A 16,092-nucleotide genomic window follows, 5' to 3' on the forward strand; every position below is an offset into this window, starting at 1 on the left:
TTTTTTTTTTTTTTTTGAGCCCCGGCAGCTTTTGTTCCTTTGAATTTAAGTGTTTGAAGCTTGGCGATGGCAAGAATTGGCTTTGGCCTTGAGATCTTAATATGTAATGATGACTGGGGCTGCAAGGGGCCCTGCCTCTCCCGCTGCCCTGCTCTGGGAGCGCCTGGGTATCTGAGAGTTCAGAGCAGGCTGGAGGGGCGGAGCTTGGAGGGAGGCTGGCGGCCCGCGCCTCCGGTAACCTAGCAACCGACGCCCTAGCAACGGGAGGGGGCGGGACCGAGGGAGGAAGTCGGAAACTGGTGGCCGCGTCTCGCGAGAGTTGCTTTTGCGCGCGAACTGTAAGTGCCAGGGTCTCAGGGTCAGGTCGTGGCTGGTCACTGTGCAGGCGCTTGGGTGACGCGACGATCTCAGCGGATCTGGTCACCTTCGTCTCTCCGCCATGGAGACCTCAGCACTCAAGCAGCAGGAGCAGCCCGCGGCGACCAAGATCAGGAACCTGCCCTGGTAGGAGGAGGCCGAGCGGCGGCGGTGGGCAGAGGGGGCCAGGCGGCCGCGCGGGGAGGAGGTGGCTGGGGTGGCGGGTGACCGGACCCCAACCCGACCTCTTCCCGTCGTCCCCAGGCCTGCAGCCGGGACCGAGCTGCAGAGGTTTCCCCCGACACCCCCCAGCTACCCAGACTCGTCCGTTCTGTTTAGGACTTTTGGCAGTTCTCACCCTTTCACCCCCAGCTCCATTTGCCGAAGAAGAAGGCGGCTTTCGCACCTGGTGACAGCACAGGGGTTCGATCCCGCGTCTCCTGACACCTGCAATGGCCTCCATGCCAAAATGCCCTCTTCCCACTCTTCAAAACCTGCGATGAGACTATTGGTCACATTTTAAACTAGTAATAACGCTCCCTGGTCAACTTTTATTGAATGGCATATTATTAGATTAGCAGACGCCCTGTTAGATGTTCGATCCTTACAAAGACCGTAGGAGGTAGGCACCGCTTCAAATTTTACACAGGAGGAAACTGCATTTTAGAAAGATTAAATGACTTCCCTATGGTCCAAGGGAGAAAATTGGCTTGGAGGTGAATCTAGGAAGTCTGAATTCAGAGCTTGTACTCTTAACCATCCTACTTAAACAGCTATGTTCTCGCAATGCTTCCAAGACTTTGAAGCAATTTGGCTTGGCTTCGAAAAGCTGCAAGTTGTCATTGTCTAGTAACTAGTTCAATTTGTCTTTATTATGGTTAAAAAAAACCCAGAAGATTGACAGTTGTAACTATTTTATGTATTTACGTATTTATTTTTTTAGAGACAGGGTCTCGCTCTGTCGCCCAGGCTGGAGCGCAGTGGTGTGATCACAGCTCAGTGTAACCTCAAACATTGGGGTTCAAGGCATTCTCCTGCCTCAGCCTCCGAAGAACTGGGACTTTTAGAGGCGAGCTACTAAGCCCATCCTGTAACCATTTTAAAATGTACAATTCAGTGGCATTAAGTACATTCAGAATGCAGTGTACTGTTGTGGAGTCTTCCCGCTATCTAGTTCCAAAATTTCATCACCCCAAATGGAAATCCTGTACCCATTGACAGTTACTCCCCATTCTCCCCTTCCTCTAGCCCCTGGCAACCACTAATCTGCTTTCTATCTATGGATTTGCCTATTCTGGACATTTCATGTAAGTGGAATCCTACACTATGTGGCCTTTTGTGTCTGGTTTCTTTCACTCAGCATCATGTTTTCAAGGTTCATGCATGTTGCTGCTTGTATCAGTAGTTAATTTCTTGTTATGGCTGAATCATATTCCATTGTATGGACAGAAGAGATTTTACCTATCCATTCTTCTGTTGAAGTCTATTTGGGTAGGAGTTCAGTTTCAAATGCACTTTGCAACAGTAGGTGCCCATCAGGTTGAGATTATAGGCAAACAGCTGGAAAGATGAAGTTAGAACAGAGTTTTCAACCTCAGCACTATTGACATTTTGGGCCAGATACTCTGGGTGGGTTTAGGGGAGCTGTCCTGTGCACTGTAGCATGTTTAACAGCATTCCTAGAGACTACACACTGAGTGCCATAGGACCCTCTGCCCACCTGTGACAACTAAATATGTTTCTAGATATCACTAGATGTTCCTAGGAAGACAAAATCACCTGTGGTTGAGAACCACTGGTCTGTTCAAACTTAAAGCGCTTTCTTATTCTTCCTTTTTAAATTAGGATATGAAAGGATTCTGTTTTTTTTTTTAAGACAAGGTCTCACTCTGTCGCCCAGGCTGGAGTGCTGGAGTGCAGTGGTGCAATCTCGGTTCACTGCAACCTCCGCCTCCCGGGTTCAAGCAATTCTCCCACCCTAGCCTTCGGGGTAGCTGGGGCTACAGGGGTATGCCACCATGCCCAGCTAATTTTTGTATTTTTTGGTATTTTTTATTGAATGGCATATTATCGGGTTAGCAGACACCCTGTTAGTTGTTCTGTCCTTACAAAGACCCTAGGAGGTACGCATAGAGACAGGGTTTTGCCATGTCGGCCAGGCTGGTTGGTCTTGAACTCCTGACCCCAAATGATCCACCCACCTTGGCCTCCCAAAGTGCTGGGATTACAGGCATGAGCCACTGTGCCTGACCTGCAAGGATTCTTTTGCACATAAAATATTCTTGCATTTATATATGTCATAATACATACTAAATTGTATTTCAGGGTTGAAAAATACCGGCCACAGACCCTGAATGATCTCATTTCTCATCAGGACATTCTGAGTACCAGTAAGTATCCATGTGTCAGTTGCTCTTGTCCTGGTTGAGGTACTTGTATAAATTTCTTGGTGATGTTGTCTCTCCTAAGTAATAACTTCAAAGAATCTGATTGCGCTTTGTAGAATGTGGCTTTAAGATCATTCATTCATTTTCTTCAGGTCGCTACAGTCCAGTGGGTAAGTCACAAACATGAGCATAAAATTGCAACACAGTGGAGTAAAAATAGCATTACGTAGAATCATTTAAGTTCACAGATGTTGCCAGCACCCAGAAAGGTGCCTGTAACACAGCAGGCACTCAATAAATACTTGTTGACTGGCTGCGCTATTGAGTGAATTCCGGTTGTTCCACGAAAGCAGATATGAGGCCCCTACATCAAGTTGTATCTGCCTCTGATTTGGACATTGAATTGGGTTGAAGAGCTTTCAGCCCAACTCAGGGGCCCAGGGTGAATGAGGCAGCTCCCAAAGACTGATGGTGCCCTTCTTCCTTCCTGATCCTCAGTTCAGAAGTTTATCAGTGAAGACCGACTGCCACACTTGCTTCTCTACGGTCCCCCAGGGACAGGCAAGACATCTACCATCCTAGCCTGTGTGAAACAGCTATATAAAGACAAAGAATTTGGCTCCATGGTCTTGGAGGTAAATAAGATTGTTCTTACTCTACAAATAACTTAGGACTCCAGTCTCTTAATTTCAGTTCTGCTGGTTTTATTTTACTTTAAAAGTAAGTTGCCCCACGGACAGTTAGGAAAGAAGTGAATTTGAATATTTTAATTCCCTTTTTCCTATAATGGTCATTTTGGTCTGGATTAGTGTTGGTCAGCTAGAGGGCAGTTGTGGGGTTTGGCACCTTTTTCTTTGCTCTTGCCAACTTCTCCCCAAACCTTACTTTATGGTGACTTGGTTGCTGCCTGTCTGCCATGGCCCCTCTAGATCAATTCTCCACGTTTCTCCACCATATTCCTGCCTGGAAGGCTGAGCTCTACTGACTATAAGCTCACTTACCGTCTGGCTCCTGGTTGGGTTTGGCCAATAGGAGCCTTGGCAGGGGTAGGGGAAGGAAGTGAGTGATGCCTGGGCCTTCCCTGGGGGCTGACACAGGCTGGCAGCATGGCCCACCTGTAGGGTACATCTCACAGGTGGTACCTTTCCTGCAGCCCTCTCCAGGTGCCTACAGCCACTCCCTTCACTAAGCCCTTCAGGCTCAAGGGTGACAGGTATTGCATAGCCCCGTGGTTTTCCTATATCACACCTTTAAAAAGATCTCCTTGTTTAATTCTCTTCAAATTGCTGCATTTGAGTATGCCATCTGTATATTGCTGGGACCTTGACTAATATACTTAGATTCAAAAATGTGAGTATTGTCTATTGCAAGAAAAGTTTAACTTACTTTTTAGATGCAGGTCTCAGAACTTTGCTGCTACTAATGTCCTTATTTCAGTTTATTAAGAACTTGGTAACTTAGGATTGTGGTAGCTGAAATTTGTATCATTCTGCTCACACCAGAGGTGCTGTTCAGTGTAACCATACCAATTAATTATTTCTCCAATTTATGTCAGTCATTGTCCTCAAAGGGTGGGGGTAATAGAGCCATCTTTATTAATTTAGTGAATTTTGTGTAAAACTGATTTTTTATTTTATGATGATCTCTTAGCCATCATTAGACGTAGAGAGCTAGCCTGCTGAGCTGGACTGATGAGGAAATACACTAACACCAAGAACTCACAGATAGCACAGCAACATGGTTTTTGTTTTGGCTTCTGTCTTCCACATTTAGCTGAATGCTTCAGATGACCGAGGAATAGACATCGTTCGAGGACCGATCCTGAGCTTTGCTAGCACAAGGACAATATTTAAGTAAGAATTATTTGTGTAATTTCGCTCCCTTGATTTTGATTAGTAAGATGATATGGCTTAATTTTTTAATCCTCTCCTTAGCCAGTTTATATGGGTTGAAAAAAAAAGTGACTTTGTCCAAAGCAACCATGGAAAAGAGAAAAAGGAGAGGGATGGTAGTAAGAAGCATTATAATGCAACTGTTAAAATAAAATGTTATCTACACTTGTATTAGCAAGTTGTTTTTTTTTTTCTTTTTTCTTGGAGACAGGGTCGCCCTCTATCGTACAGGCTGGAGTGCAGTGGCATGATCTCGGCTCACTGCAACCTCCACCTCCTGGGTTCAAGCGATCTTCCAGCCTCAGCCTCCTAAGTAGCTGGGACTACAGTCGTGAGCCATCACGCCCAACTAATTTTTGTATTTTTTAGTAGACATGGGGTTTTGCCATGTTGCCTAGGCTGGTCTCGAACTCCTGAGTTCAAGCAATCTGCCCGCCGCAGCCTCCCAAACTGCTGGGATTACAGACGTGAGCCCAGCCTGTATTACCAAGTTCTTTAGGGAGCATTAACTTCATTTTTAGTTCCTGAGAACTGGTTAGATTACCCTAAGACTGGATGAGCTAGTTTGAATTTAAAAATAAATTGAGATCAGGAAGGACAACTAGGATGGTGGCTAAAAAAAAAAAAAAGAAAGAAAGAAAAAGGGTGACGGCCGGGCGCAGTGGCTCACACCTGTAATCCTAGCACTTTGGGAGGCCTAGGCAGGTGGATCACCTGAGATCAAGGGTTCAAGACCAGCATGGCCAACATAGTGAAACCTCGTCTCTACTAAAAATACAAAAATTATCTGGGCATGGTGGTGGGCGCCTGTAATCCCAGCCACTCAGGAGGCTGAGGCAGGAGAATCGCTTGAACCCGGGAGGCAGAGGTTGCAGCGAGCCAAGATCGCGGCACTGCACTCCAGCCTGGGCAACAGAGCAAAAACTTAGTCTCAAAAAAAGCAAAAGGGTGAGGGACTCAGGCGTGAGTGAGGGAGACTGGAAAAGCAATAGCATGGTAGGGTGCCATGTGGAGGAAAGTGAAGATGCCAGAGGACACAGCGCACAGAAGTAGAGAAGTCTCCTCCATTCCCACCAAAGGTTCAAGGAGTGATGTGGCATTTCCCCTCTGAGTGACCAAAGATGTCTGCCTTGGCCAAAGTTCTAGAAGAAATTGTCTTTCTGAGACAGGGCCTGATGGCACAATGGGAAGATATAGGTTTGAGCCCAGTTGTTGAGGTGAGATTGAAGAAATCTTTAGACAGCACCATTTGTTTTTCTAGGAAAGGCTTTAAGCTAGTGATCTTGGATGAAGCAGATGCCATGACTCAGGACGCCCAGAATGCCTTGAGAAGAGGTAAGCAGAGGCACTGTGGAGCGTTTGGGCTGGTGTGCGCACTGGAAGGAGAATTAGGAACTTTGTGTTTGTTGCTGTTGTTGTTTTTTGGGGGGAGGGCTTTTTTTTTTTTTTTTTTTTTTTTTTGAGTCAGAGTCTTGCTCTGTCACCCAGGTTGGAGTGCAGTGGCGCAATCTTGGCTCACTGCAGCCTCCGCCTCCTGGGTTCAAGTGATTCTCTGACCTCAGCCTCTTGAGTAGCTGGGATTACAGGCATGCACCACCACACCCAGCTGATTTTTATATTTTTAGTAGAGATGGGGTTTCACCATGTTGGCCAGGCTGGTCTCGACCTCCTGACCTCGGGTGATCCGCCCGCCTCGGCTTCCCAAAGTGCTGGGATTACAGGAGAATTAGGAACTTTAAGCTTCCCAAAGTGCTGGGATTACAGGAGAATTAGGATGTGAGATATGGCTTGGCTTGTTTTCAGTTTTCATCTTCTGGCCCAGAGAAATCTCTATGCCTTTCTCTGTGTCTCCCATCTAATGATACAGGCGAGACACCTCTGTAGCGGGACTTCCCCTTCAGCAGCCTAGGGACTAAGCCCTGCGGGGACTTTTAAGTCTGGCCAGTCACTGGTGTTCAACCTCCTTTGACACTGGGTTCAATTTCAGAGTTGGGAATTCATGTCTTTCCGTGGGATGGGGTGTGGAAAATCTTTCATCCTTAAGCTATCAGATAGTTCTTTCTGCTAATAGTACCCTTTCCTTTCTACTAATGGCACCCTTTGAACCACAATGGCTAGGAAAAGCATATCTGAAGTTGAGGTGCTCAGAGAGCTGATATTACTTCACTGCTTGCCAAGTGAATGATTTGGCAGGGGGAGGGACAGCACCCTGCGATTTGTCTGTCTTCAGGGGCCTAGTGCAGTTCTCTTCTCTTAAAGGACACTTGTCATCTCTCATTAAGATTCCAAGTGAATCAGCTTTGAGAGAAGAACGATCTTTAGGAGTTTGTGGGGAGGGAGTAGATGGCAGCACATGTTAAGAGAAGGATGGGGGAAGGGGGAGGAGGAGGAGGGGGGAAGAGGAGGGGGTGAGGAGGAGGAGGGGGAGGAGAAGGCGGAGGAGGAGGGTAGGGGGAGGTGGAGGAGGAGAGGTGGGGGAGGAGGAGGAGGAGGACAGTGAGAATATCTTCTGGTCCTAGAAGCTTGGCAGCCTTTCTTCGGCATCTTGTTGTGCCGAGTGACTGTCATTCTGGGCAGATCCCCATGTGAGAACATTGGGTACCTACAGAATGGAACCGGTGTCATAAGCAACTCTTTGTTCGGGTTATTGCTCCCTTGAGTGCTCTAAGGTCTCCAGACAGTCTCCATGGAAAAGTCTGCAAAAAGCCGCCCCCCTCCCTGCCCATAGAAGGTGAAGAATCATCAACCTGCCAAATATAATTTTATGTAAAAGGACAAGAAGAGGTCTCATAATCTTAATGGGATTACATGGCAAAAGTGCCAGAATCATGGCAAATAGTAAAAAGGAAGCATTTTGTAAAATCCCATGGAGGCATGTTTACCAGTTTGTGAAAGAGGGGTGGCTAGGCAGGGCGCAGTGGCTCACACCTGTAATCCCAGTACTTTGGGAGGCTGAGGCAGGCAGATCACCTGAGGTCAGGAGTTCGAGACCAGCCTGGCTAACTGATGAAACCCCATCTCTACTAAAAATACAAAAATTGGCCTGGCACAGTGGCTCATGCCTGTAATCCCAGCACTTTGGGAGGCCAAGGCGGGCGAATCATGAGGTCAGGAGATCGAGACCATCCTGGCTAATATGGTGAAACCCTGTCTCTACTAAAAATATAAAAAATTAGCTGGGCGTGGTGGCACGTGTCTGTAGTCCCAGCTACTCGGGAGGCTGAGGCAGGAGAATCACTTTAATCCGGGAGGCAGAGGTTGCAGTGAGCCGAGATCGTGCCATTGCACTCCAGCCTGGGCAACAGAGAGAGACTCTGTTTCAAAAAAAAAAAGAGGAGTGGCTGATCTCTGATCTGAACAGGCCAGCGCTGCCCTGTCTTGTCATAGGCTGCAGCCTCGCTTGTTTACATTCTTTCTTTTTTGAGACAGTCTCACTCTGTTGCCCACGCTGGAGTGCAGTGGAATGATTTTGGGTCACTGCAACCTCCACCTCCCGGATTCAAGCAATTCTCCTGCCTCAGCCTCCCAAGTAGCTGGGATTACAGGCATGTGCCACCACACCTGGCTAAATTTTGTATTTTCAGTAGAGGTTTTGCCATGTTGGCCAAACCTCCTGACCTCAAGTGATCCTCCCGCCTCAGCCTCCCAAAGTGCTGGGATTACAGATGTGAGCCACTAAGCCACTACGCCCGGCCAACATCCTCACTTGTTTGCAGTATTGAATCTTTTCCTATACCCTTGTGACCACAGAAAAATTCAAGTTTTCTGGGCTCTCTGAAAAATCAGAATGGACTTTGACATGAGGTGGTTTTATTTTCTCTTACTAGTAATTGAGAAATTCACAGAAAATACCAGATTCTGCCTCATCTGTAACTATCTGTCAAAGATCATCCCTGCCTTGCAGTCCCGCTGCACGAGGTTTCGGTTCGGTCCCCTGACTCCTGAACTCATGGTTCCCCGCCTGGAACATGTCGTGGAAGAAGAGAAGTGAGTATTTTGCAGGCCTTTGGGAATGGAGTGTAGTAGAAACAGGCTTGTGGGATGACTGGCTGGTTCGTATGTAGAGGAGAGGAATGTTGGAAAACGACTTTGCAGAGTGCCTAGCACAGGGAAGGCACTGGGGACCGTCCACTGCTGTCATTTTCTCTGCCGTCTCAAGGCCATTCCTCATAAAAGTCATTTGGTACTTCATTTTTCTTGATTCCATCCTCCTCCCCTGGAAGCTGTCCCAATTTCCTCCTACTCTTCTTTGTCATTGGAAACTGCAGGCTGCTGAGTCCCTTCTGCAAGATGCTTCCAGCCTTTTTAGACTAGAAGGGAAGGTTCTAAGACATCACATTCTGTGCAGTCAGATGCCAAGCAAGTAGCCGACCTGAGCAGCTGCTTGTTGTGAAGGAGGAGTTTCAGCTGTGTGATCATGGCTTGTGCCAGGCCTCTGTCCTCCCCAGAGAGCAGAATTCAAGGCGACTGGCTCCATGGGAGGATGCTTGTTCCTAAATACAGGCTGTTCTCGATTTTGGTTGGCTGTGACTACTAATGTGAAGCCCAGGTCCCTAAAAACCAGAGTGAATTCTAGATCATATAGATCAGGAGATTATTAACTCTGTTCCTCTCTTTCCTTCTTCCCTTTAAAGCCTTAATCATTCCAGGCCATCTTGTTCCTTTGGTGAATGCTGGTGCTCTCAGGGGGCCTCATAAATCCCTTTTGCTTATTTCTTTCAGAGTTGATATAAGTGAAGATGGAATGAAAGCACTAGTCACTCTTTCCAGTGGAGACATGCGCAGGGCTCTGAACATTTTGCAGGTATGGTCTGAAGCAAATCCTTTTTTTTTTTTTTTTTTGAGACAGAGTCTTGCTCTGTCGCTCAGGCTGGAGTGCAGCAACACAATCTCAGCTCACTGCAACCTCCGCCTCCTGGGTTCAGGCGAATCTCCTGCCTCCTGAGCAGCTGGGATTACAGGTGCCTGCTACCACGCCCTACTAATTTTTGTATTTTTGGTAGAGATGGGGTTTCGCCATGTTGGTTAGGCTGGTCTCGAACTCCTGACCTCAAATGATCCATCCACCTCAGCTTCCTAAAGTGCTGGGATTACAGGCATGAGCCACCATGCCCAGCCTGGTCCCAGCAAATCCTGAGTCATTGTTTTGTAATAGTTTTTGAAGAAAGACCTAAGCAAAGGCATGATCAATCTGTAAATTTTGAAATCTACAGCTGGTAAGACCTTGGTCTCATAACCTGCAGGATTCCCCCTCCTCACTTTGTATTTTGATTAACTGAAAAAATCACTTGTTGCAGGCCAGGTATGGTGGCTCACGCCTGTAATCCCAGCACTTAGGGATGCCGAGGGAGGTGGATTGCCTGAGCCCAGGAGCTGGAGACCAGCCTGGGCAACATAGTGAGACTCTGTCTCCACTAAAAAATCATGAGCCAGGTGTGGCGATGCACGCCTGTAGTCCCATCTACTCAGGAGGCTGAGGCAGGAGGGTGACTTGAGCCTAGGAAGTCGAGGCTACAGTGAGCCGTGATCATGCCACTGCACTTCAGCCTGAGCAACAGAGCAAGACCCTGTCTCAAAAAACAAAGAGAGAACAAAAGAAAATGTTTTAAAAACAAAAAGAATCATTTGTTGCAAAGAAGGCAAAGGGAGGGAAGGATTTGGCACTGGAATAGCCAACAGGCTATGGCATCCTCTGATGAGGTGACTCTTCCGGTATTGAATATGTGGGTTCCCACTGCCTTGTGCCCATAGAACTTTGCTGCTCACCTGCATTGCTGCCTTGGCAATTTCTTCTTGGCTCCCTGCAGCTTGGTGGCGGCTGTGACAGCCACTGTGATCTCCCCTTTCCCCCTCTGTCTGCACAGAGCACCAATATGGCCTTTGGGAAGGTGACAGAGGAGACTGTCTACACCTGCACCGGGCACCCGCTCAAGTCAGACATTGCCAACATCCTGGACTGGATGTTGAATCAAGATTTCACCACAGCCTACAGAAGTATCCTTTCTCATGACCTCCTGGCCACCGAGACCTGAAGGTGGCCCCAGGAGTTCAGGTTGCAGCCAGCACCCACACCTTGCTGGCAAAGGATGACTGGCTGCAGGCGACTCTGGTCAGCTTGTTGTGGGAGTGAGATGTCTGTAGGTGGAGTGGGTACTTGTCTTTAGCACTCCAGAGTTCTTCTTGGAGGGCTCTGACCTTCAAGTCAGGGTAAGGCTTGAAGCAGCTTCACTCACAGATGGGAGAAAAGCTTAGGCCTTGGCATTGAAGATGCAGGAATTTTCAAGTGGTCATGATAGTGATAGCTCTTGTGCTATGAAATGAAAGGCTAGGAATGGTGACACGAAGCCTTTTTGGAAATGCATTTGGGGCTGGGTGTGGTGGCTCATGCCTGTAATCCCAGCACTTTTGGAGGCTGAGGCGGGTAGATCACTTGAGGTCAGGAGTTCAAGACCAGCCTGGCCAAGATGGCAAAACCCTGTCTCTACTAAAAATACAAAAATTAGCCGGGCATGGTGGTGGGTTCCTGTAGTTCCAGCTACTCGGGAGACTGAGGCATGAGAATTGCTTGAACCCGGGAGGCAGAGGTTGCAGTGAGCCGAGGTCATGCCACTGTAATCTAGCCTGGGTGACAGAGGGAGACTCCATCTTAAAAAAAAAAAAAGAAAGAAAGAAAAAGAAAATGCAGTTGGCTTTATTCTCTACTAGAAGGAGTTACAACTCTATCTTTCAGAAAGCCCTTACTGAAGATGAAACAAAGAAAAATAAAGAATTGGAGTCCAACATGTGCAGCTTCAAGTTGAAAGAGAAACAGTTGTGTTGGGATTAAAAGCCCTACTTTAAAAAGTCTCTTGCCCGGGTTTGGATTCAAAATTCTCTGCAGTATGTTTGTTCTGGAACTTGTTCCCTTTGCCTTAACTGCTCCTCTAGATATTACAGAGTTGAAAACTCTGAAGGGTTTGGCACTGCATGATATCCTGACAGAGATACACTTGTTTGTGCATAGAGGTAACTTACATTATCCCCCAGCTGAGAAGCTGTGGAGAAGGTAGCCTGCTTTGGGGTTAAGGATGGTTAGGACAGGAGGCTTCATTCTTGAAGCAAAGAAACTAATGAATTGTAAATCAGACCCTTCTTGTTAGCAGTTCTGTCTTGCCACTGTTTAAAATTTTGTTCCAGAGCTGGGTACGGTGGCTCAAGCCTGTAATCCTAGCACTTTGGGAGGCCAAAGCAGGCAGATCACCTGAGGTCAGGAGTTGAAGACCAGCCTGGGCAACATGGTGAAACCCCGTCTCTACTAAAAATACAAAAAATTAGCCTGGTATGGTGGCACACGCCTGTAATCCCAGCTACGTGGGAGGCTGAGGTGGGAGAATCATTTGAACCTGGGAGGTGGAGGTTGCAGTGAGCCAAGATTTGCCACTGCACTCCAGCCTGGGCGACAGAGCTAGAGTTTGTCTCAAAAAAAAAAAACACAAAAAACGTGTTCCATAAACCCTCTTAATATCTAGAACTGCTGGGGAAAGTGAAAACTCCTGGAGGCTAACTTTATTTCCTCTAGGGGTTTATATTTTATAGCAGTAAGTAGTATATATTAATTCACATTTCTAAAAAAAAAAAAAAAAGTCTGTCTATCTATCTATCTAGATATATATTCCCAGAAAAGAAAGAGAAGATATGTAAACCATGTAAACCAAAGCAAGCTTAAGGAAAACATCTTAAGTTCCACACTTGCCTGTACCTTCTACACAGAGAATTGGTTCTCAACCTTGGCAGCAGATAGGGGCACTCCAGACAAATTAAGTCAGCTTCTTGGAGGACAACCAGGCATCCGTATTCTCTAAGCTCCCCAGGTGACTTGTGTAGGCTTTCGGAGAAGCTCTTCCTTCCACAGTGGCCAACTGCAAGATGGAGACTTAACCGGGTCAATGAATGTTGGTTCTGCCCAGGCCTTCACAGGCCTCTTCCTGGCTGGCCCATGCCATGCCTTCTGCCCAAGGTATGGTTGGCTCAGGCCCAGCTCTGCACCTTGATTGTGGAAGCTGAGCATAAACCAACTTTAAAAAATCAGTTGTTTGTGCTTGGTTTTTAAATGGGGACAGGATCGGTATAGTGGCTGACGCCTGTAATCCCAACACTTTGGGAAGTCAAAATGGGTGGATCACTTGAGCCCAGGAGTTTGAGACCAGCCTGGGCAACATGGTGAAACCGCATCTCTACAAAAAGTACAAAAGAGCCAGGCAAGGTGGCGCACACCTGTAGCCCCAGTTACTCAAGAGTCTTGAGGTGGAGGATCCCTCAAGCCCAAGAGGTCAAGGCTGCAGTGAGTCATGATCACGCCATGCCATGGCACTCCAGACTGGGCAAGAGAGTGAGACCCCGTCTCAAAATAAAGTAAAATATAAAATAAAAACAGCAAGTGGGAACTCAGCATTCAAGTTAACTTGTAGAGCTACCCAGCTGCTAAGAGCAGTGTGATCTTTGGTGCTCTTAGGATCACTTTGGTATCTGCTCATTTTCCTTTTTGACTACCCTATAAAGCACAAAATCGAGTGGGTAAAAAGTATGAAACCAGCACTGTTTCTACTTTCTTAGAGGTCTGGTATCTAGTGAGCAGGCTGAGGCCTCAGGACTAGTTCAGTGTTAAGGATTTGATGTTGAAACTCATTTGTCCTCTGTGGGTTTTTTGACAGTAGAGAGTGACCTAACTCGTTTGATTTTGTTTTTCCCTCAGTTGACTTTCCATCTTCAGTTCGAATACATTTATTGACCAAAATGGCAGACATTGAGTGAGTACTTCTTGTCCCAGTTTTAATTCTTTTCCTCCTTTTTTCCCCTGTTGTGAGTTATTTGTTTCAACTTTCTTGGTTTCAGTTTTTTTTCCTAAATCGTTCACATACGGTACAATCTAGTCTGGTGATATTGAATGGAATGTGGGGAAGGGTGTGAGCTGCTTAAAGAACATGGGGATAAATTCACAGGTCAAGTACAGATCAGTTACATATCTGAGATGAAGGCCTCTCCTTGGACCTCACAGGCTCGGCCCACATTGATTCTGAAAATGCCCTTGTTATTTGGGAGGCCTGCTTTGCTTCAACCACCCAGCTGTTATTAAGGCATTTTGGCATACTAAAGCATATTGGGGGGAAAAGTAAACACAAACTCAATTTTCTGCTTTGCCTGGTTCCGTAAACACTGTTATTAGCCCCCAGTGAAGCTGGCAGCTATCATTTAAGTAGACAGAGCATTGGGTTCAACATAGACGTCAGCATAGGCCAACTCTAATTTGTGGCATTGGCTTTCACAGGCACAAATTAGGTCACCTCTCCTCATTGCATTGTGAATATGATGATTTTGCTATCAGTGGCTGGGCATTTAAAAGGTGGCGAGATGAACTCCAGTGTCCTGCTTTACTGACTAGGCCACAGACCCACCAATGTATCAGCCAAACTTCCCGATGAAATGGCTTAATTAAGAGGAAGGAAATCTCTGTTTTGTTTCCCTCTTAACGTATTTTGCCGACGAAATAATCCTTCATTACATAAATTTTGTATATCTGTATAGTTAGGACAAAGTTAAGTTCAGAACACCGCTGTTGACACCTAATAATTTATTTCTTTTTTTGAGACAGAGTCCCACTCTGTCGCCCAGGCTGGAGTGCAGTGATGCAGTCTCGGCTCACTGCAACCTCTGCCTCCCAGGTTCAAGCGATTCACCTGCCTCAGCCTCCTGAGGAGCTGGGATTACAGGCATGCACTACCATGCCCAGCTAATTTTTGTTTTTTGTTTGTTTGTTTTGTAGAGACGGGGGTTTCACCATGTTGGCCAGGCTGGCCTCCAGTGATTGGCCCGCCTCCCAAAGTGCTGGGATTACAGGTGTGAACCACCGCGCCCGGCCTGATACCTAATAATTTTTAAAATTGAATCTGTCCTTACAAGTTTGAAACATCACATTTATAAATCAATGTGTAGGGCAGAGAAGAAAATGTTAGGGGGACACATACAAGATTGCCATCCAGGGCAAATTTGTTCTATCAATTCCCATCCCCACTCCTTCAACAGATTTTCAGCCCTAGATCTCTTGTTCCCTTAAGAAAAGACAGCTGTGTTTGGTGTCTTTTTTCTTACCCTGTGTTTGGTTTCTGTTAGGTACAGGCTTTCTGTTGGCACCAACGAGAAGATCCAGCTGAGCTCCCTCATTGCTGCATTTCAAGTCACCAGAGACCTGATTGTTGCAGAGGCCTAGATGCTCTGAGGGCCGTTCACAATTCTCAGGGCTCAGCAGTGACGGGAGAACAGAGGACAGTTCCAGGATAAACTGCTGCCTGGGGCTGTGGGATGAATCAATCACCCCAAATCTTGGAAAAACCCCCTTCCAGGAGAGGATGGGCAGGCATTTAAAAAGTACCATTTTTGTGGTTGTTTGGAGCAGGGATGTACAAAATAATTTTAATGTATTAACTCATACTGCCTGTCTTTTATAGGGGAAAAAGATAACCTTTTTTATTTTAAAGTTATAAGGTTTTTACCTTTTAGTTGCTTGGATGACAGGGAATTAGCCTACCCCATTTTGGTCTGGAACAGAAGACTTTCAAATTTAATATGGTCCAAGTGTCTTCCTACTCAAGGTAAACATTATCTCCAAAATTACATTTATGATTCTAATATTTGGCATTGTGTCTGTATCTAATTTAAACAGATGTTAATGGACATCTGGCCGAAACTATTATACTTTTATAAGATGAGCTGAATCCTCTTACTTTAAAAACTGGTCTTTTTATTTACCCTCTGTGGTAGAAGAGTCACCAGCAGGTTCCAAATTGATGTGTATGATAGGAAAAAAACCTTAATTTTAAATATAATATAGAGCCTTAAACTATGCCAGTGGGTGGCAGAGGCTGTATAAAACGCACTTGTTTTCATGCAGGAGCAGGGCAAGTAAGGTTGAGCCTGACTGTAAACCTAGAACTGCGGAAGGACTGGGACTTTTGTACAAATTTCACATTTATTTTACAGCAATCATGCTGCATTTGTGTTAGTGTTCTTTATAATAAAAAACAAAGCAGCCTCCTGGCTGGCTGTGTTACAAGTGACTCTTCCTTAGACAGCTAGAAAGATGCTGACTTTGTCAAACTTGCATTTATATGAAAACCTTCTGTCTCTAATATCACAGAATAAACTTTCTTTAGATGCTGTTCTTTATAAAGTGTCAAATTCTTAAACTGTCAAATGGAAAAATCACTATTCCCTTTGTTCATGGAGGACTCACCCCCTTAAGGACAGCGGCAAAGTATGAAGCTAAATCTGATGGCCAACCAGGCCTCAAACCACCCAGAGGCTCAGCATCTGCTGTATCTGGAACTTCAAGATAACCATGAAATGTAAACGTTGGCCAATCCATTCCCAGCTCTTCCGCTGTACTACTTGTTTTATGTGTTTATTTTTTGAGGCAAGATCAT

At 46.1% G+C, this 16,092-nt stretch overlaps 1 protein-coding gene across 4 annotated transcripts; it reads left to right on the forward strand.

The window, feature by feature from the left end:
* The first annotated feature begins 241 nt into the window (after positions 1 to 241).
* Positions 242 to 15,839, forward strand: RFC5 (replication factor C subunit 5). Of its 4 annotated transcripts, XM_063694389.1 has the most exons (12): positions 310 to 504; positions 1,606 to 1,664; positions 2,683 to 2,747; positions 3,243 to 3,379; positions 4,518 to 4,597; positions 5,898 to 5,971; positions 8,464 to 8,623; positions 9,359 to 9,440; positions 10,501 to 10,630; positions 11,564 to 11,641; positions 13,368 to 13,422; positions 14,783 to 15,839. In XM_063694389.1, coding segments are annotated over exons 2-12 (960 nt in total). In that variant the 5' UTR covers positions 310 to 504; positions 1,606 to 1,662; the 3' UTR covers positions 14,880 to 15,839. The 4 variants fall into 4 exon arrangements, with proteins under 4 accessions (XP_018893827.2, XP_063550458.1, XP_063550459.1 ...); XM_019038282.3 differs by lacking the exon at positions 1,606 to 1,664 and having other exon boundaries at positions 242 to 504; XM_063694388.1 differs by lacking the exons at positions 13,368 to 13,422; positions 14,783 to 15,839 and adding an exon at positions 12,281 to 13,349 and having other exon boundaries at positions 307 to 504.
* The last annotated feature ends 253 nt before the right edge of the window (positions 15,840 to 16,092 follow it).

This window comes from Gorilla gorilla, chromosome 10 (assembly GCF_029281585.2).
Source record: "Gorilla gorilla gorilla isolate KB3781 chromosome 10, NHGRI_mGorGor1-v2.1_pri, whole genome shotgun sequence".
NCBI classification, from domain to species: domain Eukaryota; kingdom Metazoa; phylum Chordata; class Mammalia; order Primates; family Hominidae; genus Gorilla; species Gorilla gorilla.

Coding starts and splice junctions, on each gene's coding strand:
- RFC5 (XM_063694390.1), top strand. CDS start 440: ATGGAGACCTCAGCACTCAAGCAGCAGGAGCAGCCCGCGGCGACCAAG. Junction 3,380..4,517: donor TTGGCTCCATGGTCTTGGAG/GTAAATAAGATT, acceptor TTCCACATTTAG/CTGAATGCTTCAGATGACCG. Junction 9,441..10,500: donor GGGCTCTGAACATTTTGCAG/GTATGGTCTGAA, acceptor CTGTCTGCACAG/AGCACCAATATGGCCTTTGG.